We start from the raw sequence: 26,151 nt of genomic DNA, 5'->3' as shown, positions 1-26,151 counted from the left end.
AGTGAGGGGATCACACTACAAAGAAATCCTCGGGTTTGAGCAAGTTCTGATTTTGTGCTGGGGGACGAGGACAGACTCTAAAGCTGGGGTTTTAGTCTAGTAGATAAAGTCTCATGACTGCTAGTGTTTCTGTGGATATTCCTGAAGCCCTCCCAGCATTCCAGTCCCCTTTGAAGCATGTGCCAGGAACACAGGGACCACTGGAAAACACGAAGCCTATTTAATCACAAAACTGAATTACAGTCAACCTGAAATATGATGAGCAATGCACTGCTTACCAGGCAGAACAAAGAGATATTCATCTTTTTGTCTATCTGTTTAAATCTCTTTGTTGATGCCACTCAGCTGATTCTTTATGCCAAGAACATACATTAGTACAGTTTGGAGATAAGAACGCTCTGCTAAATTAACCCTATGGCCCCTTAAGCAGTGAAAGGAATAAGAAAATCTCCAACTTCCCCACTCTGCTCTAGTGATTACCTCTTGGGAATAAAAGATGTGAGATATCTCATAAAGTGAAGAGAAAACACCTATTTTATTCAGTCATTGAGAGGTCATTTTTTCTGGAGATAAACTTGGAGGTTCCCTATAGAAACAAAAAGAGTTGTCCCTATGGAGAAATGTAGTTACCCATCAAGTCCTGGAATGAATTCAGACCCAGTGGGCTCTACAGTTCCAGCAAGAAGCTGGTATTAGCTCAACTCTTGTTGGAAGGCAGAAGACAACTGTATTTGTGCCGTGTAAACTTCACGGAGTCCAGGCACTTATTTAAGCCTTGAGGACAGATGAATAACTGTCACAAAGGCAGAGAACACAGGCAGGATTTGCTAACAGCTACAAGTGCCGTGGTTTTGCTACTAAACCTGGATTCAGCCACAAGCTCAGCTTCAGTACAAGAACAGCTCATTCTTTCTACTCCAAAATATTTGTTTTGGTTCCAGGTTTTGGCTAGTTCAGTGGCAGTCATACAGACTGTATTGTGACATGGTGATTATTGTCTAATTTGCCTTTGTTACATTGTTTATATGTAAAAATCAAGAGAGAGCAACCCATCCCCTTCCAAATCTTTCAAACTAACCCCAGAAGGAAACTGATTTTCAAAAAGGTTTCCTTTTTCTCCTGTGTTTTTCAGTTTCACAGCATCTTCTGGTTGTAACCCAACAGAAAGCTGGAAATCCACAAAAAATATACTTGCACAAAATTTGCAGCTTGATTTTTCTGACCAGAGTGGTTTGAAAGAATTCAAATAAGGATGCTAGAATTTGGAAGACTTCCTCAAATTCAGCCACTGAATTTTCTGAAGATGGATCATCACTGGAGGCACAAACACTGCCTATGCCAAGACAAAGGCAGTAAGCAATCACTATTAAGGACGGTCAACAGAGAAGGAAGCAGCTCCTCGACACTTTGGTTCCATTGTACCCACCCTGAGGAGCAAAACACTGGGAAGCCACGATGCCCCAGGAGATGAAACCAACCTTTTTCTCTGGAGCACAGAGTTACTTTCAGTTTGGAATATATCTATGAATGAAGAGCAGTTTGGGGGAAGGAAATATAATGGACATTCAAAAACATATTTTACCCTATAAAGTGGCTCTTCTCAGAAATAAATGTAAAAATGAGGAATCAAGACTATTTGCATTCTGATAATCAGGAAGAACAGACAGGCACAGAACTTGGGTTAGATTATTGTGAAAGGAACTATTTGCAAAATTCAACTCTGATCACAACACCCTGCAAGTTGTGATGATAGATTTGGGGCCAGGCTGATAATGGAGTTTTAATCCAGAGGTGGGTAACGAAGTCTCAGACTGATGGTGAGAAATGGGTGCCTGGTGAAATATTAGGCAAACCACAGCCACCGTGCTGGTGGCTACAGGAACCGACATGGTGTAACCTTAGGGCTATTTTGACACAAAATGAGACACCTGCATCAGTAGATCTGTTGGAAAGCATTATGAATTCAGACATAGAGGGCGCAGACCTTTCAGAAATCATAATCTGCTTATGTGCTAGAACTTCGCTTTCTGTTTCTCAGAGTTACTTGCCCCTCCTTGATGCCAGCATAAAAGGAAAGGAATGACACTGATTATTTTATCCTGCCAGCCACAGGACATAGTCCTTATGCTTTGATTAAAAAAAAATATATATCAAAAATAAAGACCACACACCACAGAGCAGGTGAAAGGTTAAACAAAGTTTAGTTGATGGAAGATGATGAAGGAAGAGCTGGAAATGAGAGATGAAAGGCTGGGGTGAAAGGGAAGGCAAGATGATAAAGATGACAAAAAAGAGGAAGAAAAAGATATAGAAAGAGAGGGGCAAAGCCGTCGGCAATAACTGCTGCTAGGACACAGAATTGTCTTGATGAAATAAGCATGATCAGGGGTCACAACAACCTGTATATTAAATTGCTCATCACAGTTTTACTAGGCAAGTGTTGCAACCAGGGCCCTGCCCGTTTCCCTAGCCCTTTCCTTCAACATCCACTGAGCAAATGCCTCTGATATCAGCTCTAGCTAATTTCCTTAAAGGCATGCAAGCTGCTAATTCTGGGAAGCACAGATAGTCAGGAATTACAAATACAACCAAAATTAGATTAAAATAACCTGCTGATAAACAAATTACTCACCCAAAATAAGTACTGGAAGATGCTCCGGTGGGAGCGGGGATCCCTATAACATCACCGCCATCGTGTGGCTCCGGGTGCTGGGTGGCAGAGGCCAGGTCAGTCCTTCACGTCACCTTCAGCCTGCAACCCCCTAGGTATGCACTTGTCTGCGCTTATATAGCGGGTGTCGTTTTCTTCCAGTGCCCCAAAACTGGGAGTGGTTTGCCTGCTTTATTTGGGGTGGGGGTGGGGGTGGTGGTGTGAGTTCACTAAAAGCAACAGAGCCCACAGCTAAGAGTGACACAGAGGACAGCCCTTGCCTTCCACTGCTGCTCAAATGGGCTCCAGCTGGGATATACCCCCTCCACACCTGAGCATCTCGCAGGCAAAGGAGGGCTTAGTGATGAGCTTCCCAAGCCTTAAGACAAAACTGGAGCAAAATACGAAGGCAGATGTACAGAGAAGGAGAACAAAGCCAAAGGAGGCTGGAAAAAGTAGCAGGTGTACCCTGGGACAAAGAGAAGAGACTCTGGGAAGGACGTTGGCCTCATCCCACCTCAGTTTATCTGTAGCTATCAGTATCTACCCCCTCACCCCCACGCTGGGCTGCAATAAGCATCTAGAAATTGAAGGAAGGATGGGAAGGTGTAACACTGGAAACCTTGACTGTAACATCCAAGAAAAGAGTAAAAAACTCCTGAGGCTCTCATGGCATTTCAGCACCATTATAGATATTTACCAAGCAACATGTTCAGCCTGTCTAATGATGTAGTTCAGGTCAGAGGGAGTTAACAGCACAGTGGAGGGAAAATAGATATTGGAAAAAACTAGAACAGAGGAAGGAGTTGCTACAAGCGGTTTGCTGCATGCTGGTGGGGGGCATGGCAGGTGGAGAGCAGCAACTGGGAGAGTAGCATGCGAGGACTGGTGAAGTACTCTGGGATGCTGGGAAAGAGATCAGAAGTCAGGAGTGAGACTGGCTGATAGTCAAGCAAGAAACATCTTCTCTATGTCAGTAATCCAAGTTTCCACTGAGGCAGCACTGCCATTAGAAGGGACAAACTTTTCCTTTCCTCCGTTATTCACTGTCTCTGTGACTATTACCGATTTCCACTCTGCTCAGGGGAACAGGACAACCAGGGTCACTCTTGCCTAGCACAGGGTTTCCAAGCATTTCTTCCCTGTTGTGGATAAAGCACAAGTTTGTAGTGTCCTATCACTTATTTCTTTGGCTAATCATAACTTCTCCTGCAACACACAACAGCAACAATTTCCCAGGTACCACTGGAGCAGTATTTTTTTCTTAAACCGATGCCTCCTTTCCTGGCAGATCTTGCTTCTTGCAGTTACGCACCTGTTAAGCGGGCATTTAGCACCAGCTTCTGGGAGGCAACGGAGGCCAAAAAGTTTCTAGCCAGCCCCTGCCTCTTGCAGGTGGACCGAGCCCCAGGCAGAGCTCACGGCAGCCTGAGGAACCGCGGGTGGATGCTGTGAATCCATCGGAGAGGCACACTGCCACCTGCCCGCTCCCGTCAAAACTGCCGTGCGCTTTCCCGTTGCAGCTCGCTGCCAAAAGCAGCGGGGACCCCCACCCTCCAGCGGGGACCCCCACCCTCCAGCGGGGACCCCCACCCTCCAGCGGGGACCCGCGTATAACCACAACCCCGCTATCGCTTTGGGCTGTAGCACTTCAGGAGACGGCAGGCCCGCAGGGGGACCCTCAAGAACGGGTGTGTTCTTGTCCTGCCGGTCTTGCAGCCTTAACCCCCAGGAAAATTGAATCTCACCACCAATCCCCAGCAAGTGGGTTACTGCCAGTCTCCAAAAAGGCTCACAACAATCAGCCAGCCAATTCAGTACTGTAGGGCATTCCAGGATTCCTGCCTCCCATTTAGTTTGTATCCCATCTAAAAGATGCTAAAGGGCTTCTGGGTGCTTTGCTGTGACAGCTTTACCTCTTGTTTTCATAAGCAATTTTCAAGTGCTGCAGCGTTCACCAGATACGTTTTTTAACTTTCTAAGAACCCTGCACCATTCCAAGGCACTAAGGTCATGGGCATAAATAATTTAACTGTGACAAACAAAGCTGTCCTGACACAATGATGGAAAAGAATCCAGCTCTTTTTCAGCCATGGTGAATTTATCTCTGGAGAAAACAGAGCTGTTTTTCACATATCCTGACCCACACCCCCCAAAAGACACCGCCTGCTCATTTGTATACAGCTATCAGAGCAGTCTGCTCCAGAAGCCTGGAGCTTCTCATGTCCTGAGCCACAGGACAAGGAGAAAACTAAAAGACATTCTTGACCACTCAGCATCAGATTGCAGAAAACATCAAAAAACACAGTTCAGGCTGCCTTGCAGGCTGTGGTGCTCAATTTGATTGCACAGTATTGGCACCATTTCCCAAATCCCAGTTCCAGTGTCTTAAAAGAACATCAGCTGAAAATAGACGATGTATTTTCCTAAAATAACTTTTCCATGGAGGCATGGTAGCTGGTGTTGCTGCAACAATGTTGTTTAGTTGTGAATAATAAAGGAGAAAAGGACACATAACAGCAAACGGGAAAGGGTGTCTCAAAAGCAAGAAATGTCTCTCTCAAGCAATGCCTTTGTTTGCAACGGGCAGCAGTACAAATGACCACGAGAACCCTAATCTGTACATCACAGTGATCGACCAGAGTGCTGTGAATGGACCACTTTGCTCCATAGATTAAATTCTCATTGGAGTTTGGGTTTTGTACATTCTGTGAAAGCACCTGAAACAAACAAGCAGACTGATCGGTGTGTTCTTCCAGTATGGAAAGCCTCTACACACTTCCTACAGCATAAAAAGCACAAAAAGGAAGGACCAGCCAAGATGCCTTCACAACCTAAATCACCTGAGAAGAGTCACACAGAAAATTCTAAGAGTAAATGCCTTTAAAAAAAGCTTACCTCACTCCAGGAGAGAAAAGGCTGGGAGAATTTGGAGCTGAATCCCATCCTTTTAGATTCCCTAGATCATTCTCAGCTTCCCTACCAAGTTTCATAACATGTATTTACAACTCCCCAGGAGACGACATTTCACAGCTTCCTTGGTAATTAGTCCTCTACTTTTATATACTGTTCTCATCTCTAGGCCCAGAACAAGCCTTCCAGCACAAAACTTATCCTATAAATATCTTGGGACAACAGAATTTCACTTCCCATTCATAGTACTTACCACAAAACAGGAGTGCAGGAGAAAAGCTCAAGCTGCCAGATGAGCTTTCAGCTCTTGCTCCACTTCTCCAGCCTTCTCTGTAAATTTCTTTCTACTTTGAAGGCTAATTTTGCTTTTGTATTGCAAGCAGCTGTGGCATGGCCCCACAACTCCCTTATTAACATCTAGTGCCCAAACCAGAAGGTCTTTCCTTGTTGCAATAATGTGACCTTTAAATCTAGGCAGCAAGGTTAATACTGAGGCATTATTTCAGAATTCATCACTTGAGTTGCTGCAACTCAGACACGATCCCATTGCAGCATGCTCATTTAAGCACTCCTTCCAGTGCTACAATTTTTCACAAATGCATTTATTCTTAATACTATGAAAATGAGAAGGGGGGGAGGGGAAGGAGGGGGAAAGAGAAGGACAATACGCCATTGTGATTTATTGTAGAATAGATTGTCTGCAGTAGAAGAGTGCTCTTTCTTAATCAAGGCTTTATTAAATTCTGCTAATAAAAAGCTAAGTGTTTTCAGATGGGATAAAGGCAAAAAATGGGTAGCACGTTCATTTCAGGAACGGTCACACCAGTAGTGTGTGACTGAGAACCCATGTTAAGGTCTTCAACACCACAAGCCAGCTGGTGCAAATGTTAGGCACAGCCTCCCACAGCAGGGCTGCACCCCAGCAAGCACCAGGTCTCAGCCCTATCTCCACATTATCAGACCTGACAAGCTTGTGAGGGAGAATAAGGACGTCTCTTTTGGACTACAGAAGTTTTCCAGGCCTTTGCCAACAGCATCACTGTTACCAAGTACAAAGTACAACAGCACCACAGGACAGACAGGTCCTGGTCCCACTCTCCAGTGATGCTGGAACAGAGCAACAAGCACTTGTCCCTGGCTGGAGAGGTTCCCCATTGCTTCCACTGTACCAAGCCTCAGGACAACCACTGTTCCCTAAACACTCAGAATTTAAAGAATTTAGAAAAAAGGTCTAGTCTGGCTCCCTCAGCAGCTTGCTGCCTGGGACCTAGGGCACCATGTCCCATAGGGCTGTGTGCTCACAGAGCTGTGGGGCTCCAGGAACCATAGCTAAACATATAGGAAACTTCTGCATTACTGCCTCTCTCTTCTAAGCAGTGCCCTTTGGGACTAAGGGAAGAGGGGATAACAAGGGAGAATGAGGTTCAACAGCATCGTTCTGTCCAGCAGCACAGCACAGAAAGGGAAGTCAGAAAGAAGAGGAAGAAAAAAAAGCTTACTTGATTTCAGCAAAGCTGCCAGAGCCTCAATGGCTGCCCTGGGGAAAGAAGAGAGAAGGAGAAATAATGTCAATTTCTTCAATAATTTTTGTAGCCTTCATCTTCACAGTCTTTTGGGCCAGGCTTCCCAGCTGGTCTAAATTGACAGCTTATGATAGACTTTGACAGAACTGCTGTGTTTCACACCAGCAGAGGATCCAGTCTTTGCAGCTGACTCAGTTATTCTAAAAAGCCATTAGCCCTCTAGCTTTAGTGTTACACTGATTTGTAGTGACCATTAAATTTAAAGCAACACCCACATATCCAAAGTAATGAAGCAAGTCTTTAAACTGCTGCCCCAGAGCTATTTCTTTGTATCAGAAACTCAGCACATGCCCACTCCAGACACCAGCGCTTCTATCTACTTCAGAGATAACTTCCGCGTCAAGCTGGGACATCCATGTCAGTATTTCCAGCCAAATTCCACTCCCTTGTCCTTTTTCCAAAAACAAGCTTCATCCCCATCCTCCCTCCCACCAGCTTTAACTGAGAAGAAAATTTAAGTTCTTTTAATTGTAACAATATCTTAACATTGCAGGGGCATATAAAGGTCCCCACTCAGATCAGGACTTGTAAGAAAGATGCTAAAGCTCTGCGGTAAGACTGCTCACCCCATGGAGCTTAGAGAGATATACAGAGAGATTTCTGCTGACCTGCTGTGTCGTTTCAATGTGCAGGTAAGCAACTCAACCTGCCTGAGCCAGCACAGCACTGGCTTGAATAGGAGCTGGTCACTAACACTGGCAGCTTGAAAAGCTGAACTGAGGCATCCTTGCTCCCCACCATCTGGAGACAAGTTTCTTCCTCATGTGGAAGAATATTTCTTCCTCATGAAGGATTATTTCCTCATTTCTTCCTCATCTCCATCCCACCAGCCCCAAGAAACACTCTCTTTTCTAGCCATGTTCTGCTGGAGCAAGGAGATCCATGTTCTAACCCAGCTTACTGCTGTGACGTTTCAAGTGCCCACAGCTTGGATAAATAAATACAGCTACAGAAGCCTCCATGCCCAAGGATTCCTTAAAGTGTAATCTCTTTACAAACCAATCCCCAAATAAAATCATATTAACTTCCATACTGAGCCAATTATCATCCTGCAGCAAAAAAAATAAATATTTTTTTGTTATCAAGCTGCTGTTCATTGTGTGTCCTAACAGCAGCTGAGACTAAGAAAGACTCAAGAGCTGGTTCTTACTGACACTGGGTTGACATCCCTATCTAATACCATTCTCTCATAATGAATGTGTCAGAGTTCAATAACAGCATTACAAACAAACTGCAAACGAAATGCACACAAATACAGATAGAACAGGAAATCAGTAGCTAAAAATCTCTCCAAGCACAGTCATGCTCTCACTGCTTCTTTAACTCCACCTAAACAGAAGTCATTCAGCTGGTGGGAGGAATACTGTCATCCACCAGCAATTCACCATGCTCAGAAAAAGGATATGCCACAGCCACTGATCATTCAGTCTTTCCCTGAACTTAATGTTTAGGACAAAGTAAACAGCTCAAGCAAGTTAGAATTCACCCAGAGTGTCTCCCAAAGCTAACACTCAAGTATGTATCTTTTAAAGGAGACTACATACCTATGTGTGTGGGCTTAAGGTGATGTCTCAATCACATCCCAGCACAGCAGACCAAGGAAGGAAGGACCAGAGTGCTTCTGGCTCCAAGCAGAAGAGAATAAGAATTTCCTGTAGGCATCTGGTTTGTTTTGGAGGATGCTTATAAGCATTGCAAAAAGTTTCAGTAGGGCTACGCCACTGTCGTAATGTCAATATCGCCAGCAAACCTCCCGTCAACCAAACACTCAGAAAATCTGGATTCTCCAATGCTTTTCTGGGGTCTGTAGACCACATTGCATACAGACAATTTATCTTCAGAGGATCTCAGACCTCCCAAACCATGTTCTCAGACAGTGTAATCTCTTATTGCTACTATCTTTGAATCCCCATTCTAATTTCTTATCACACCTGGCCCAGAGGAACCTAAACTCTTCCCAGCCATACCACAGCTGATCCTTCAACAGCCTTAACCACCTCTAGTCACTTCTCTAGGCCTGGAGAGAGCTGGTCTGCTCCAAGTCAAGGGATAAGAGCTGTTTGTGCTTTTTATGCAACCTGGTAGAACAGGTTTGCAACTGCTTTGCTTTTAGAGCTGAGAAACCCAAGACTATCATAAAGTTGTAAGTAAATTCACCCAGATGGTACTGTGGAATGGAAAATTCAAGTATGTCCTTAAAAAAAATAAAAAAATAAAAAAATTAAAGTTGGTCTCACCCAGATCCCAACACCACCGCTCCATAGAAACAGAAGTTTTCATAACCACCACCTCCTTCTGAAGCAACACTACAGACTTGCAGCTGTAGCTAGCTGGATTTTCTACATCCCAGGCTAACAGCCTAGACACATCCTCATCTCAGTCGGTGCCTGTACAGAGTATTGCAATAAAGTGGAACCAAACTAGTACATTTCATCTCTTCAAATACTACAATTCATCACAATGGTTTTGGCATAGGCAATATGCAGTGTTCCATATGTCCTACAGCATGTACTGTACACTCAGTCATAAGTAGGTGCAGACAGACCCGGTAGACTGACCTCAATAGTATGCATTGCTTCAGATCAAATTTTGAAAGAAAAAAATGGAAGATGTGAAGATAAACTGCAAAACAGATAAAATGGGTTTAAGAGGAAAAATGAATTCACTAAAACTAGGTCAAGCCAGCCTAACTTGATATCTTCCTTTAATAGGATAACTGTTTTTTCTAGACGAGGAAAATATGGTAGATCTAATTTATCTGTACCTCAATAAAGCATTTGATATGGTGCCACACTGGAAATTATGAGCCAAGCTGGAGAACAGGGGGATTAGTACAAGAATTGCGATGTGGGCAAGGATCCGGCTAAAGAGGCAATGACAGGAGCTGTGCCGAAAGAGGAATTATTGGTCTGGAGGGAAGTTATGTGTGGAAGTCCTCAAGGATGTTTTGAGACTGATCTTATTTTATCTTCTCATTAATGACCTTGGCACAAAAAGTCAGAGTATACTAACAAAATCTGCTGACCGTGTGAAGTTAGGAGCTGCTGCCAATAGCAGGGAGTTCAGAATATCTTTCAGGAGTAACAGGATGTTCTTGATTTCTGAAGCAATAGAAATGTGATGAAATGTAATAGTCGAAGTGCAAGGTTACGCATTCAGGGTTTAATAAGAATTGCTGTTATGAGCAAGGGCTTATAATTTGGAAATGAGTAGGACATTGGATATATGAGCCCATTAGAGGATGAGGACAAGCACGACCCAGCAGGGTGACAACCATGAAAAGGACAGATCAGGTCTCAGGAAAGCCACTGCCAGTGGAGGAGGGAAAGCAGGAATGCTTTCATACAGAGCTTCACCTGAACAGCCGTTTGCAGTACTCAGAAGGAACCGTGCAGAAAAGCGCTAAGGAAATCATTATGGTAATGGAGACGTAGCTCATAAGGAGTCTTAAAGATGACGGGCTTTTTCACCTTCACAAAATGTTGGTGAAGAGGTGACTTGGTTGTTCTCTATGGACACGCTAGGTGGGGGAGAAGTAAACACTGAGGAAGGCAGAGCGCTACACAAGCTAAAGAACAAAGTTGGCACAAGGTCAAATGGATATAAAATGGCCACAAATAAATTTCAACTGAAAATAGAAGGACGTTTTTTAAGCACTGTGAAATGAAGCTCTGAAACATCCCGTTGGCAGCGATGGGACGAACGACCTAACGACTGTGAAAAGGGAGCCTGAATTGCTTATAATGGGACTGTTAGGCTCAGTTGCCAATGAACAAGGGTCTGAAAAAGTGAGCCAGGAATGGCTGTAGTCCTATATCCCTACATTTTAATCATAGATAAAATGGTAGTGAAATGAGAAACAGGTAGTCGAAGTGCAAAGCTAACTAACCAGGCCAGAAAAGAGCAGCTGCACCAGCTTAAGCTCAAAGTCCAAATAGTCTGGTATCCTGTGGCCAACGGTGGCCCAGGGAAGCATGTAAGACCATAGGAAAAACACAGTGCTAGAATTTGCAGAACAGCCTCAAACTCCAGCAGTTTGCAGTCCAGAGATTTCCTAAGCTAGCAATGGTGCCTTTGGGAGGCTTTTTAGCTCTTGGTTGAACTTGCCTCCATATATTCGCCTGGACACTTTTGAACTTGCGCAAATTCTTAGCATCTACGATTATTCTGGGAAAGGAGTTCACACCTACTCTGAGTAATAGGTTATCTACCTGCATTTGCTTTAAGTTTGGACTTAAATTGCAATTTACACTGTAAGTCAGATGTCAGCAAATATCCCCAGAATATTATTTATCTTTGATGCTGAACAAATTCAACCATATGAAACACCCTATGGGAAACAAATAAGAAGTCACAGAAGATAATGCAGAATGGACTTTCACTGAAAACAGCAGCAAGGCAAGCCGATGGATGCATCAGTAGGCTTACAGCAAGCCAGGCAAATGGTGTTTGTGATAATATCGGCACCTCTTAGCACCATACGGCAAACAGCATCTTTTCTGGCGTCGGAACATATAATGAGATGAGTAAGCCTGGGACAGGAAGACAGAGAGAAAGGAGATAATAAATTGTGCATGACAGCAAGTATAGGGCGGGGAAAGATGGGAACAGGAGGAAAAGTTTAAGAGCACAAGAAAGATGACTCGATCAGCCATATGCTAGACCAGAGAATTTGATAGCATGCCCAGTGCAGAACTCTGCGTTTGTCTCAAGGAGGAGTGGGGGGAAAAAAAGAATTCATTAAAAAACTTGCCAAATCTGTCCAGATGCCTTCCTCTGATTTTCTGTTCTTTGTGGTAATACGTTAGTAAAATCTTAGCTGTTTTGTCAATCCCAACGTATCTCAAAGGAGACTCACGTATATTTTTTTTAAAAAAAAAAAAAAAGAGAGATGTAAAAATAACATTGCCCTATCTTAAAAGGCATAATAATAAGTGCTGCTCCATAATCAGAAAAACATTAAAAACTCCCTGTAGTAGCAGTCAAGACAGCCAGTCTGAAGAATGGAAATCTTTGAAGTGTTTCCAAGTCAGCAGCTTGGATATCTGGGCAGGAGTACAACTAGCAGACAGATAGGCAAACGCAACCTCCAGATCCAGGGCTTAGGAACCAGGAGCAACAACAAAAACTGCACGTCCCAAGCCAAAGCACAATTGGATTAGCCAGTAAAACCGGGCTGCTAAAAAGCATAGGCAAAGGAGTCTTATGTCTAGGTCACCCTTTCAGATCTGAATTTCAGATCTGAGCTACCAGGACAGTGTTAACGGGAAATCACTGCAAACAGAGGAGACAGACAAACTCTTAGGTTTTCTTCTCCACCCTGATCTCAGCTCACAGGTTGTAGTGCTGGGCAGTATGATGGACAATGCTGTGCCTCTGTTTCTGTCTCTTGAATAGATAATTTATTTGTTAAAAAAAAAAAAAAGTAAAAGACAGACTCCTAGCAATGAAAAACCTTGCTACAGAAGAGATGATGCATGGTGAAATAAATGAAAGGATTTTAAGACTCATAGGACACATTGACGTTGGTGCTAGTCAGGACTAGCTTGGAACTATGGGCAGGAAACAGCAGACAAGCCAAAGACTGAACAAAGAAATAATCTAAAAGGGCTTTGCAGATCAGCTCCCGGGTAATTTAACCAACCTTCCTTCTCCTGCAAGATTGTACTTCTTACATGCTTAAACCAAAACATCCTCTTCAAATTATTGAACAAATGACTTGGTGCTTCATTAAATACCTCTTCATCTTGATGCCTGATCTAATTCCTAAAGGCAATCACACCTGGATAACGAAGACATAAAGCATTGCTTTCATAGAAATGTAAGAAAAGGCTCTGCCCCTGCCTGGCAACCTGCATTGCTTCAGCCCATCCCCTCCCCTTTCGCCCTTCACCCTGCTATTTTGCAGTATACTCACTTGTTGCTGTCATGTTTATTTATATCACAGGCAGCATGGGGCAGGGACCATGCTCTATATATTTGTACAGCATCCAGCACAATGGGAACCCTAACCGAGGGCTCAAGGTATTACAGCTTACAGGCTTAAAGCCCCTAAGCTTTCACAGCCCCAGTCTCTGGGAGGAATTAAGTGTCCTTGGGTGTACATATTGCCTGGCTGCATTTTGCCTCCAGCCCCTGGGACTCATACTTAACTACGGGAGTTTATACAGTCACAGAGCAACTCACTCAAAAGACAATTTAACATTTGACAACTGAGAGACATTTAGAAACAACATGTAGGAACCACGGCACTAGGTGCCTTATAAATCCTACCAGAAGGTAGATCTCATCCGAGACAGATGCCTTGAATAGTCATTTCCCTTGTGGCCCAGAAATGCAGATCTTAAATATGCAGGCACTTGCACAGTGACTTGTTTTGTTTTAAAGGCTTAAAACCAGCAGCTTCATAAGTCTTGGAAATATGGGTGTGAAAATGCTGCTTATGTTTCTGGCATTTTCATAGCACTGCTGGTCCAGGACTTATGCAAAAATAACCATCGTGTCCACTTTAACTCCAGCTTGTTAGCTAAGCATTAAAACTTACGCTAAAGGCAAAGGCTGCTCAGTTTGCAACATTCCGCGTGCTGCCAACAGGTGGGGTTTGGAGATCCAGCTGTTGTGCACAGATGTGCTTTTGGTGCAACGCTGAAAGAAATGGAATAAAAATCACACACTCCTTTTCTAATGGTTACTTCCATTCCAGTGACCAGCTTGCTTTTTTCCCTAGTGGAGCAGCACATTCTGTCCTTAATAAAAATATGCATCTTCTATGGAACCTATTCTCTGTGACGCAATTCATTTTGCTGAATAGAATTGGTGACCAAACAAAAAAAGTACAGAAATTAAATGCATACTGAACAGTATTTTTCCTCCACACCTTTAAAGATTTATATGGCTATTAACTCTAAGAGGAGGGTTGTGAGGGGGGAAAAAAAGCATGCAGAGGTGCCAAAGTAAAATGCTAATAGCCAACAAGACTTAACAGCGAAAGGAGTGATGATTCCCTGCTTTTTAACCCTACAACAGATCCAGGAGCAAGTTTTCTCCTATCTTACATTTTGGTGAGCTGAAGCCAATGTGCTCTCCAAAGATATGCTGCTCCTTGTAGGGAAGTTATAGTCACGACGCAGAAGCCAGAGCGTGCGGTCCTCTCTTGCTCCCATGGCTAACACAATCAGCGTATCTCATTCCCAAGGTCAGCTCAAAGCTTTCACTGTAGCATCTTCCGAACATCTCTGCCTGCCCTAGAGCCTGTTAGGTTAAAATCAGTGAAAAGGTATAGCTTTCCAGCCTGACATCCCTGCCTCCCAGAAAGAGGAGTCACCCCAGGGTTATACTCCAGGCATCCTTACAGGTAGCTTACTCTCTCGTGTACAAGCAGTACAGATGGAGAGAAGCTGTATCCCAAAAATTCAACCTATTTACAGGTCTAAATTAAATTAGCTTCGAAGTAGTAACAAAGAAGAATAAGGTACGTGAAATGCACTTAAATCCTTGCCAAAAAAATGCCCAGTCATTTCTTACAGCATGGTGCAGATCTGGCACTGCTTCCTCAGCAGAAGCCATACCACAGAAGATTTCCCATTTCTGTCAACTCCCTCTCCAGGGTCAGATGTCACCAATATGGCTGAGGTAGGCTGTGACAGCTTGTCATTCATATCAAGATGAAGGGGCTGGAAGGCTCACAATCAGACAGTATACTTAACAGATTCATCACCCAGGCAGTTCCAGGCTGACAGTGTGAGAATCCAGCTCTCCCACCCAACGGATGCACATAGCAGGACTGAAAAAGGGTCTTGATTCTATTCTTTATTGATTAAGAGGAGTGGTAAGGATACCAATTGAGGCCACATCTGCTAACAAGCACCAGCACAACCCTACAAAACATCTCATACACAATTAAAGCATGTCAGTGATTGGAGGTCAATCTCCCTCCTTCCCCCAGACCGCTGTCTTCCAGTCCCAGTTCAGCTACTAGCCGAAAAGACCCCGGTGGTCTCTTTGCTCTCTCCTTAGCTTACGATTTATTCGCAGCTTATCAGTTCGCCGTGCCCATCAGCTTTTGCTCTGGAGACCCCAGGGACTGACATGCACATTGTGCTCATGGTGAGGCAGGTGCTCAGTGCACAAGGGAGAGACCCAGACCCATTCCTCTTGCTTCTGGATCGTTCTGCCTTAAACTTTTCTGAATGCTGTGTATACCCCGAGTAAGGGCAGGGAGAGGGATGCATCCATATACCTGGTGAAACTCTGCTTACTGCATGATGAAGCCAAAGGGCACAGCTTGGTGACATACCCAGAAACCCTAGCCTCAAATCTCAGCAGGGCAACTGTGACTTCTGTCTTCATTAAGAGAAATTGAATTGCAGGTGCTTTGCCATTGGGGAGTCTAATAGCGAACTATAAAAGAGAAGGTAGAGCTTGGGGGTACCTGGAACTTTATCATGCCATAAAATGAGCCTGCACTCACACTATACTGCCTGCAAACAACTGCATGATTTTTGTTTTATGGGTACTATCAATTGCTGGCAGCAAGATAACCAAGGGCAGCTTGCATCGCTGACAGTCCGGGTAGCAAGGTATCTCACATGTCACTGCCTGTGCCCAGAGCTATTAAAGAGCACAAAAGGGAGGCTGGTTTCAAAGTAATCAAGGCTAAGAGCTGTAGTTCTCCCTGGCTGCTGGTTAGTACAAACTATCTCTAAGGCAGCGGTAATCTCAGGGTACAACATCTTTAAAAAGCAGTTTGTAATGAAAGGTGCTCTTGAGCTGTAAAGCAGCAGCATTTGAAATAGCAACCTTTGCTGCATGCAGCTGGGCTGCTGCGACGGGTGGGGAATTGGAGTTTTCATTTCAGGTGTTTCTCCAGTTTTGCTGCTTAGGATTTTGAGGCTTGTTTTGTTTGAGGGGTTTGGTTGGTTGGTCTTTTTAACCAAAGAAATAAACAAAAAGGAAAATTAATTTTTAAAATGTGCACAAATTGAGAGACTTGAAAAGAATATGAAGCATGAAGCTGAAGGACAGAGAAAGCACCATCTTCCTTGATCTCTGCCAAGAAACAAGGCTGACTTGTGTAGCAGCTTTTCCTTTAAGCAACAGTCAGATGCTTCAAAATAAAAGAAGAAATAACTGATATTGAACACAAGATGAAAAACTGTGTTTGTTCTTTTTAATCTAATGGTACTGTTTCCATATTACAAGGCTCTAGAAATAGATCCATCAGTTTGAGTTTATATGGCATTTCACTTTCCCCGCTGGTCCTATTCAGATGAAGCACATCCATAAAGTCCAGCCAAAGGAAACTTTAAGCTTAAAACCTCTAGGGAACAGAGCTGCCTTGCAGAGTTTCTCTGAATATGCCTGAGCAAGAAGTTGCTCCACACAAGCGTAGCTACTGGCATCACCCTTCCTGTGCTGCATGATAAGGTGCAACTTGGGTAGTTGTGAGCTGGCAATAACGTCACAATATAACCCTGTAACCCTACCGAGTTCTGCCTGCTGGTGGGCGCCTGGTGACAGTACGCCTGTAGTACTAAGGCCATGGTTTGAATGTGTGAGTAGCTGTTTACACATCAGCTGCAGCACTGACAGCACACAGTGTTATATCCACCTTTGCAGTAGAGAGCAAGTGGAAAAAAAAGATATTGATGCCAGTTAATGTCCTTGCACGCAACACTCTCCATTTACCAATTTTCATGTGCTTCCCCAGTAGGTAAGCATCATTCCCCTTGCTGTGTGCTCAGGTTGGGCAGTTTCTATATATTGCTCTTACCTAAATCCCAAAGGATGGTGGTCAGAGCTAATGCTGCCTGAAAAGCTCACATGCAAGTAGAATTTCAACAAGATATATAGAAGAAAATATGCAGGAGCTGTCACCCATTTCCTCCTGTTTTCCAGCTATCCCCACTTCTCATCTCTTCCAATGATTGTGTTTCCTCAGATACATACTTAGCCCTTCAGCACCAAATTTATTGTGAATTGGGCACTTGACAGTTTGATGGTCCAAACCGCTCCCGCCAAATGTGAACACGCTTGGGAATACTGGGATCTTTGTTTGTAAGCTGTGTGTGTACGCAATACTGAGCTTGACTGGTACTATTAAATCAGTCTCAAATTGAGAACAATGCATAAACATGCTTGAAAAACACAAAGTAGCATTCCCTTAGATTCACGTTAGGCATCTTGACCTGAATTTAAAAGGCATTTTTCTGTCTACACATGCAGCTAACACTCAGCAGGACTTTTCAAAGCCTCTTTGTATATTCAGGACAGAAGTACCTTTTGACTATGAGTTAAGGCCTTTAACCTGCTGAGAGGTTTTCTGCCATGGTTACATTCCCTTTGATCTTTGCATATCTAAATATCTCTGAAAATCCAGACATCCATTCAGAAAACTCAGTCCTCACTGATCCAAGTCCCTTCAGTCAACACCAATAGGCAGTTTATAAGAAATTTTTCAAATCCATCTCATATGCAAAAGAAATGCCAGTTTTACCCACTGTGTGTTGTCAAAACAGAGGACTGCAAAACACATGTAGAATGGTGCTAGAAACATATAGTACTGACTAGTTTTGCCACAGGCAAGTACAGCAAGCATGAAGTCTTTGGGAAAATAGATGTTGCAATTGCAGAGCAGGGAGGAAAGCTTATTAACTTGCCTGGGACTTTCAATAAAGGTTTAGCAGAAAAAAGCCATCCTGCTATTCACCTCCATCCAACAATTCCATGGTTTCCATCTCACTTGACATGTGGGAGGGGGCAATGGGGATACTGGTGTATTGTGTAGTATACGCACGGAGATACGTCTTTGCAGGAAAAAGAGCCAAGGTGCAGAAAGCGAACAGCATCCACACTGCCCTGCAGCAGCTTTGCTGAGGTAAGAGCTCCAAACTGTGACAGGAAAGGCAGAAGAGTCATCTGAGGACACGTGACCAGGTTCAAACTAAATAGGATAGATGTCGTAAATGAGGATGCATCTTCTGCAGGAGCTATCTGGGCAAGTAGGCTGAGCCACCATCACAAAAGGCTACAGCTGCCAACAGCAGCAGATGCACCACCATTCCAACACCTGCTGTGAATTTGTCCTTGTCCCGTCCTCATCTCTGCAGCTGAGGCAGGACAGTAGTAGAACATCTTACTGCAGGGAAGGCAACCTGCAGGCTGCAGGTCAGAGATGAGGCTCTCTGCAACACAGTACCTCCAGATACTTAGTGTTTCAAAGAACAAAAATGGGCTATATAAGATGGCAGTGGGTAGGGGTAGGGTTATAGGTAGGGGTCCTGAGAAAGAAAGAGAAGTACATGTAGTTTAGTAACTGAACTACGCCCAAGCATCAGAGATATAGCATTCTCAGCTAGATCACCTATGCTGCTTTCCATATAGCACTTCACCCAGCTGAGATTCAACACGCAGGCTGCATTAAAATGTTGGTAGGATGACTGTACTACCAGGGGCACCCAAAGCACAGCCACAGGTTTCATCCCTACATCTACAAGCAAGGAGATTTGAGAACAGGCAGTACGCACTAGCCTCGAGTGCAACATAGGTCACTACACCATCACAGAGCTTGCAAGGCTGGTTGCAAGCCAGCATCTGGCAGTTGTGGCTGCTCCAGCCAGCCACCCACCAATCATATTTTTCAGTTCCGCATGTATAATCCTTTATGAAGCAATAAGCTGGTCACATCTTAGTGCTGGTGCCTGTTCTTCACAACGTTTAGCTAGAGGATTTAGAAGGAAGAAAAAGTCAGTAAACAAGCCAAAACGCAGCAAATAATGGGTCAAATTCTCTTGATATTTGCTGTTTGAAAGCTGCAGTGTCACACTGGCATAACTGCAGGGGCTTCTTGAAGCAGTAATTTGCAAAAGCCTAAGCAATAAAAGTTAGGGGTTTGGGTTTTTTTTTCATTTCTCCTTTCATTGGAAAGCTTCCATCTTATATAATTGAGCCAAACTCTGGGATTTGAAAACACCATATCAAAGCCAAGGCTGGTAGAACTTGAGCTGTAAATATAAGGATGAAGCAATGGGGATAAATAATTTAAAAGCACAGTTAAAATTATGGGCATTATCAGGATGGTTCTTACCCGTGCCCTTGTTTTTTCTACACAGAAAAATCTGGAAGGTGGTGAAAGCTGGAATAAACACAAGCATGTAAGTGCAATTTAAAACAACAATGGAAAACAAGAAGGGAATTAAACCTTTGAGTAGACAGTGAGAGCTGTTGTGCCATTACAATGTACATCCTATGATCCACACAAAGCCCGAACTATATCCGTTTAACACAGAAGAGGAAAGAAACGCACAGAGTAGCTGAGCCAAAGATACGGGACAATTTTCTCTTTTCTGTTCTGCAATAGCCTGGCTGTGGCTGCAGCCCGACAGCAAAAGCTTGGTCTCGGAGCCTTGACCTTTCCAAAGGTTTACACTTCAGGGGGAGTTTCCATTCCCAACCCCAGAGCTGCAGCCGTATGGGGAGTCAGCAGCCCTGCTCTTCCTCACCAGCCACTTCCCCAGGTTTTCAGGTTCTCCTCTCCTTGTTTCAAGCCCTGTCTCTGAACACATTCCAGAGCAGCTCAACTCTGGGTTTATTTACAGATTTTACTGGCATTGCTGCCATTCCAAGTGTTGCCCTGCAGATAAAGAGACTGAGAAAAGAACCCTGCCAGCGTCAGCAAGCCAGGGAGCTGCGCTGCATCTGCAGCACCGCTGCTACAAAACCTTCTCTCGCTAACAAAACTCATTTCACCTGTGCTTGGTAAATACACTAGTATTTATAATTTCTCTTTTATTATCTATAATCAGTGTTCAATAATTACCCAAAAGAGCCTGAAAGAGACTGTGAAGACTTTGGAGCTCGCTCACTCTCTTCTGCCCGCTGGAAACGAGTCAGTTGTGTTGCCTCTGCATTGCTAAAACCATCTACCCTGCTGCTGGTAGCGGCTGCTGGTGCAGCTCCAACAGTGCTATCGGGACAGGGAATCCTGGGGTAGAGAGGCTGTTGCTAAGGGCTTTGACACCACCTCATATAACTCTGCCCAGGGCAAGTCTAATCACTGTTGTGCTTTAAAAGCACTGATAGTTCTAGAGACTGGCTTACCCCTCACATGCCAGCATCGCCAGCACTGGGGGAGCTGGAAAAAACCCACAGCAGCCCCAGGAAATTTCTTAGGGCTGTGTGGCTTGCAGGGACAGCACCTGCCCGGGGCCAGCATCGTGCAAAATTGTTGCTGTAGCAGCTCTGTACTGAGGTTTCTGTTCACAGTTGTTTCCATCAAGTTTCCCTTTACCTTTGGATTGAAAGCTTTTGTGAGGAGGATTTCAGAGCCGCTTTCTACCCTCTTCATAAGGATAACAGGCTTCTGGGTGGGAGGAGAAATGACAATAAATCAAGCGAAAAGCAAAGGAGAGGAGATTCCTGGGCTGTCATATGCACTGACACACAAATGAGTGCCCTTAGCTTTATCTACTGACTCTCTGGCCTCTATCAGAGATTTACATCATTACCCAACTCATTTATTTCAAAGGGAGGAATCTTTCTTTGCCTTCTTGACACAGGAAAATGGAAGCAGGTGAAGAGGTAGGGTGGATACCTGTTCATCACCTCTACAAGCCAATTCAGACAGGCTTTGCTTAGAAACCCCTTCCCTCCGGTCCCAGTCCTCCAGGGCTCTCTGGCTGATGCTTTCTGAAAGCTTTGGCTCTTAACATCCACCCCAAGCATGCTTACAAGGTCACACAACCATGCTGCTCAACCCTCTCCTCACTCTACTCTGCCTGTTCTGCATTCGCTACACCTGCATCCTGCCTGAGCACAAACCTTCCACAGATTCACTACTGCTTTTCTCTCCCTTTTCTCATTCCCCCCATCTCTGTCCTCACTGAATGCCTTGGACACAACTGACTACACCCTCACCGCCCTTAGGAGGGCATTAGAAAGGTGTGGGTCTCAGTGTATGTATTGAGCATATAAAAAGCCTGACCCAAGGCAACCCGTGCACAGCAACACACCGTGTCTCAGATCAGCACTTCAGACATGAGATCTTTTGTCTTCTGCCATTAGACTTTTCTCCTTCTTTACCCTTATAGCCCTACCATCACTGGCGAAAGCCTCCCCGCTGCACCTCCAGACCTGGAGCAGCTTGCCCGCTCTTCATCTCACAGATAGCCCATCAACTTCCAGAAGTCCTCCCAAATCCTTCATTTCTTCCTAGGTTGCATATTATTTTGTAATCCTTCTAGCTCTGGTCTCACTTGTCTTTGTTTTGATTTATTCCACTCTGTTCTGTCTGTGCTGCTTACAAAATGCCTAGCGTAACCAGTACGTGCCGGCCTTGACCTATCCTCCTGTGGCACTGTCACACTCAGCTGCAAGGAATCACGGTGAATATTAACAATTCATTTAACTCTGGGAAATGCTCTGAGATGCAACTAGTTTATGAAATTAGGTCCTACCTCCCGTTTGGATGGGAGCAACAGTGGTTTCCCCAGCTACGTGGGCGATACATCTCACAGAGAGCTTTTAAGAGGCAATGCGACTGCAGTGCAGCGAAGCACCCAAGTGTTAGCTTTAATCTAGTTAGCACAGACACCAGCAGCGAGACAGATACAGCAACATGAACAATGCTCCCAGACTGGATAATATGTCCTAGGAAGCTTGGGTAGCCCACGCTGGAAGCCCTGCTGCAAGCCTTAACAGCTGTTAGCAGAATGAGGTAAATAAAACCTAGGGCGGAGAGAATTTCCCACCCAAGGAGCACAGAGTCGCCTGCAGTATAGATATACCCAAAGCCATCACGTGAGGTCGGCCACAAATTGCATCTGCCATAGCCACTGGGTGTGGAAAGTCAAGAACCTGAGAACAGCAGCAACTTGCCCTCATACCATCTTTCCAAATATAACCTGCTAGCTCGCAGTGGAAGAAATAATGGGCAAGCAAAGAAAGACCTTAGACTGAAAGCATTGTTTCTTTTCCAGACTGTTACCTCTACCTGAATTAATGTAAAACATAAGCTAGACCTAAAGGAAAAAAACCCAAAGATCTCTTTCCAAATAACAGTCTCACTAAGTGGGTCCATTTATAAACCACTTCCTCCGTTCCCATGACATGCCGTTAAGCTCAGAAGTGGATTTCTCTTTATGTAGTGTTCATTCACCAATCTTTTATGCCACGGAGGTGGGTGGATTTGTCCTTAATCTTGCCATTCCAGAGGCTACCAAGAGATGGCGCCAGGGTTTCTGTATGCAACGTGTTTACCCAGCCATCTGGAACAGCCTTGCTATTCCTCTCTGCCTCATCAACTCTTCATCTATTTTCAAATCTCATCTGAAAGCACCTCTTTCTCCTTTGCCTCTGCCTCTTAATTTTTCAATTTCTCTCATCTGCTGCTATTAACGGTACAATGGCAGTAAAGTATAATTCTGAAATGTAACTCTATTTACTCTGCAAAGCAGCCCTGAGATACCATCAGTCTGAAATGAGATTTTCTAACTTATTATTAATATTAGAACAGGTCAATCTTTGAGAGAAACCATACAGACCACAGAAAGAACAGAGGAGAGGAAACTGCATAAAACTGGGACACCTTTGCCTCCAAGATAATTTCTTCTATTACAATGGCTCATTGCATTAGATTTGAAGACTAGGCTTTACTTACTTATCTCAGTGATGGACACATGTCTGCTCCATGTTATCTGAGATATTGGTCAAGTTAAAAAGATGCTTGATATACACAAGAATTTTAAAGACAACCCTTTTCCCCTTGTTGATGATGGCATCATCTCATTCAGAACACTATTTACCAGTTCTATTTAGCAGGAATTCTAGGCTAAATCCCATATAGATCAAGGCCAGATGGGAAGCATGTCATTTAGTTGTGACATAGCTCAAAAGAAAATTTCAGCCCCTCCTGTGAATTTTCCACAGGGATCAAATAAACCAAACAGAAATTTGAGAATAAGCAGGCACTAAACATTGATTAATTCTGACCACATTCCAATAGAATCATGTGTTACTTTCCAATTAAATATCCAAACCACTCAACACGATTAATGGCAAAACACAGACTAACAAGTGGAATTAAGGATGATTTGCTTTTGATGTCCTATCAGGAACCATTGCCAAATAAACAAAGGCATAAAGCTGTATGTGGAGCATTTCTCAAAAAGAAGCAGTCACAACAGCTCCCATATCAGATTGCAGAGGAACTAATCACCATGTTGGTCTGTCGAGTTTCTTCTCATTCCCAAAATATTGGCTGGCAGTGACCATGCAACATGTTCTTCTGTTCAAACAGAAAGCAGCTGAAAGTTTAGGACAATCCAGGAGATGGAACTGTAGCAAATGTATATGGTGGTCTACCAGCAAGAAGTTATCCAGGATTAAGCCTGAGGAAATTCTTAACAGCCTGCGCTGGGTCTAGGTTGCATTTGCAATTAGATCTCTTCCATTTGTCTTTCCATCCTTCTTAACGGAAGACGTAAGTCTAGTATTCAGGTCATCCCTGCTACACATCTCCTCTTTTTCTTTGTCTAAAAGAGACATAGCCCACTGCTGTTCCAATTTCTTCTGCTGTTGTTAAGGTCACAGGAGGTCACTTTTACAAGTATTTGCCGATGTGGCAGCTTGGTCACTTTTCAACACTATGGGCTCAACACTTACATTTTATCTTGCATGAAAAGCACCAGTTCCAAGATGAGAAAACAGAATCTCAGCTGTGTGCAAATAGGTTTTATAGAAAAGCAGAGTAATACATATATATATAAATGTATAGTCGTATATTGACTATATATTCATACAGTCAACACCTATTTTGAAACTATATACAGCCTCTTAACTTATATTTTCAGCACTTCCAGGGCTTTCATATTCCCCTTGGTCAATCTGACACAACGTCTGATTAAATAGGGACCCATCAGAACTGGGCTTTTAGCTTTAGATGTGCCTTCTTGATCACCTTGACATTCCTCTCTTCGCTTGCACAAGCTCTGCTTTCAGTGCTTCAGTAAAAACCTTTTCAGCTCACATTGTGACAGAAGCATGTGACACAGGAACCACTGCCCAGCCATGGCAACAGTGTCATCGTTATTCTTGCACATTTCAGATTCACGAGTCACTCCCCACCTCAGATCGCCCCTGAGCACACATCACCAAAGACAAGGCACCTGGTGCTCTTATTTCCTCCTGCGTTTTGAGCCCTAATGCTAGCTGGGGAGGACTGCATTTTCCACATCTCTCTCAGCAACCATCTACCTGAGCCCACCTTAAACGCTCATCACGCTGCTTCCAAGCTAACCCCTCCAGACTCAGCCTCCACTCAGCAGAGAGAAATAAATGCTTCCAAGCCACCTGAAGCTTCTAGAGGCAAACATTTGATACAGGGGAAGAAAACTTGCTTCTTTTCTCCTTTAGCATGTGAGGAGTCCAGATATCCACCCCGGATGGAATAGAGTTACACAAGAGGATTTCCTTCCTTTAATGGAAAGAAAGATTATGGGCAAGGGTCTGCGGAGCTGGGACCATTCAATCAGCACCAAACATAAGAAGAATGGCGATCAAATGTCAGAAGTGGGCAATGCTGGACATGAGCAAAAGCAGATAATTTCTGCATATCACATTTTTGAGTGAATTCATTTGGCACCATTCCCAGACCTTTTTTATTCACTTTCCACTTTTAATTAAGTAGTCAAACTTTACTGGAACAGCCCAGTGTAGAAAGCCAAGGTTTGTGAATGCTCACAGAAGGAGAGGTTTAATTCTGACAAATACTCATTCTTGCGGCAATCTCTCATATGAGGTTTATGCAAACACTCACCATTAGCCAGCTCTGCACAGTGTGGTAAATAGATGTACTCACAAAAAGCTTTGAGAAACAAAGACATTTTAAAAGACTTTCTAAATTGCTTTTAATAAAACTGCAGAAATAAGACTGCCTGCCAACCTTTTAACAGAAAAAAAATAACATAATGGAGGCAACAACCCAGACACAGGTCACACCATCATTTTCCACATAGGAAGGAATCATAAATTCTGGGGGTTTATTTTGACTCACTTTGATAAACTGCATTCAGCTTGAGTAGTCCTAGAAGAGGCCAGCACAACACACAGCCACGGACAACACAGAGCCTCCAGCGCCGTTGGCCTGACGTGCCAGCAGCCTGGGGAGGATACCTGATGCTTGGCCATGTGGAGACAGCGTCCTACAGAAGGGACCCAGCTCCTGGTTGGGCAAAGGAAAAAAAAAAAAAATCTACCACTGTAACATTCTGCGTCCAGCTGCTCACAACACATCCAAAAATCTCACAGAACAAGTAAGTTGGGAAAACGAGCGAGGGTGTTGAAAGGGATGACACTGGAAAGCAAGGGAAGGGTAGAAGATATGGAACATATGGGGAATAAAAAAGGTGAAAGGAGCAGGGACCATTGCACTGTGTGGGACATCAGGGATGTTGCATTAGAGAAGGTGTTGATGGAGTGAAGATTTCAGTGTCACACACACTCGCATCAGATATCCCAGCTACTGGCATAAACAGAACATCACCTTGCTTTATTTTACACTGTCCCTATAAAAGGTATCAGAAAACTCTCTGCAGCACAGCATTATGAGAGATGAGCAAGACAGCCTGACGTCTCCATCTCTTGGATTTCACAGTGCTTAAGAGTTCTCTAAACCTCAGCGAGTTTCACAATTTTTTCGTATGTCTCTTACTTCAGATATGGGTTGTCCTGGGGAGATCCATACAGTCATGGCACCAGCAACCTGAAGACCTCAAATGCCCAACTAAGACCAATAAAGTCCATGAGTCACAGTCTCAGGGGAATCAGAGCTACTTGGCATGCACCCAGAGAAGGTCAATTGGAGCATGGGAGACTATTTCTAAATAACCCAGAGCTTTGCCACTGCAAAAAATAAATAGGACTCTGTATCTTGTTTCCACATCTTAGCTGGCTAAATAAATAGCTCTCATAGTGCGCTCTCCAGGGCAGATTCTTAAAGTGACCTTGGTC

The 26,151-nt window shown here is 43.9% G+C and overlaps 1 protein-coding gene across 1 annotated transcript in view; it reads right to left on the bottom strand.

The window, feature by feature from the left end:
* Positions 1-26,151, bottom strand: part of AGBL1 (ATP/GTP binding protein like 1) — a 332,766-nt gene that overhangs the window by 237,241 nt on the left and 69,374 nt on the right. Inside the window, exon 6 of the mRNA XM_037393817.1 lies at positions 7,063-7,100. Within this exon, the coding sequence (XP_037249714.1) occupies positions 7,063-7,100 (38 nt within the window). The remainder of the gene's footprint in view (positions 1-7,062; positions 7,101-26,151) is intronic.

Source organism: Falco rusticolus, chromosome 7, assembly GCF_015220075.1.
Source record: "Falco rusticolus isolate bFalRus1 chromosome 7, bFalRus1.pri, whole genome shotgun sequence".
In the NCBI taxonomy this organism is placed as follows: Eukaryota; Metazoa; Chordata; class Aves; order Falconiformes; family Falconidae; genus Falco; species Falco rusticolus.
Note: the sequence above shows the minus strand (reverse complement) of the source record. Positions and strands in the feature narration are given on the sequence as shown.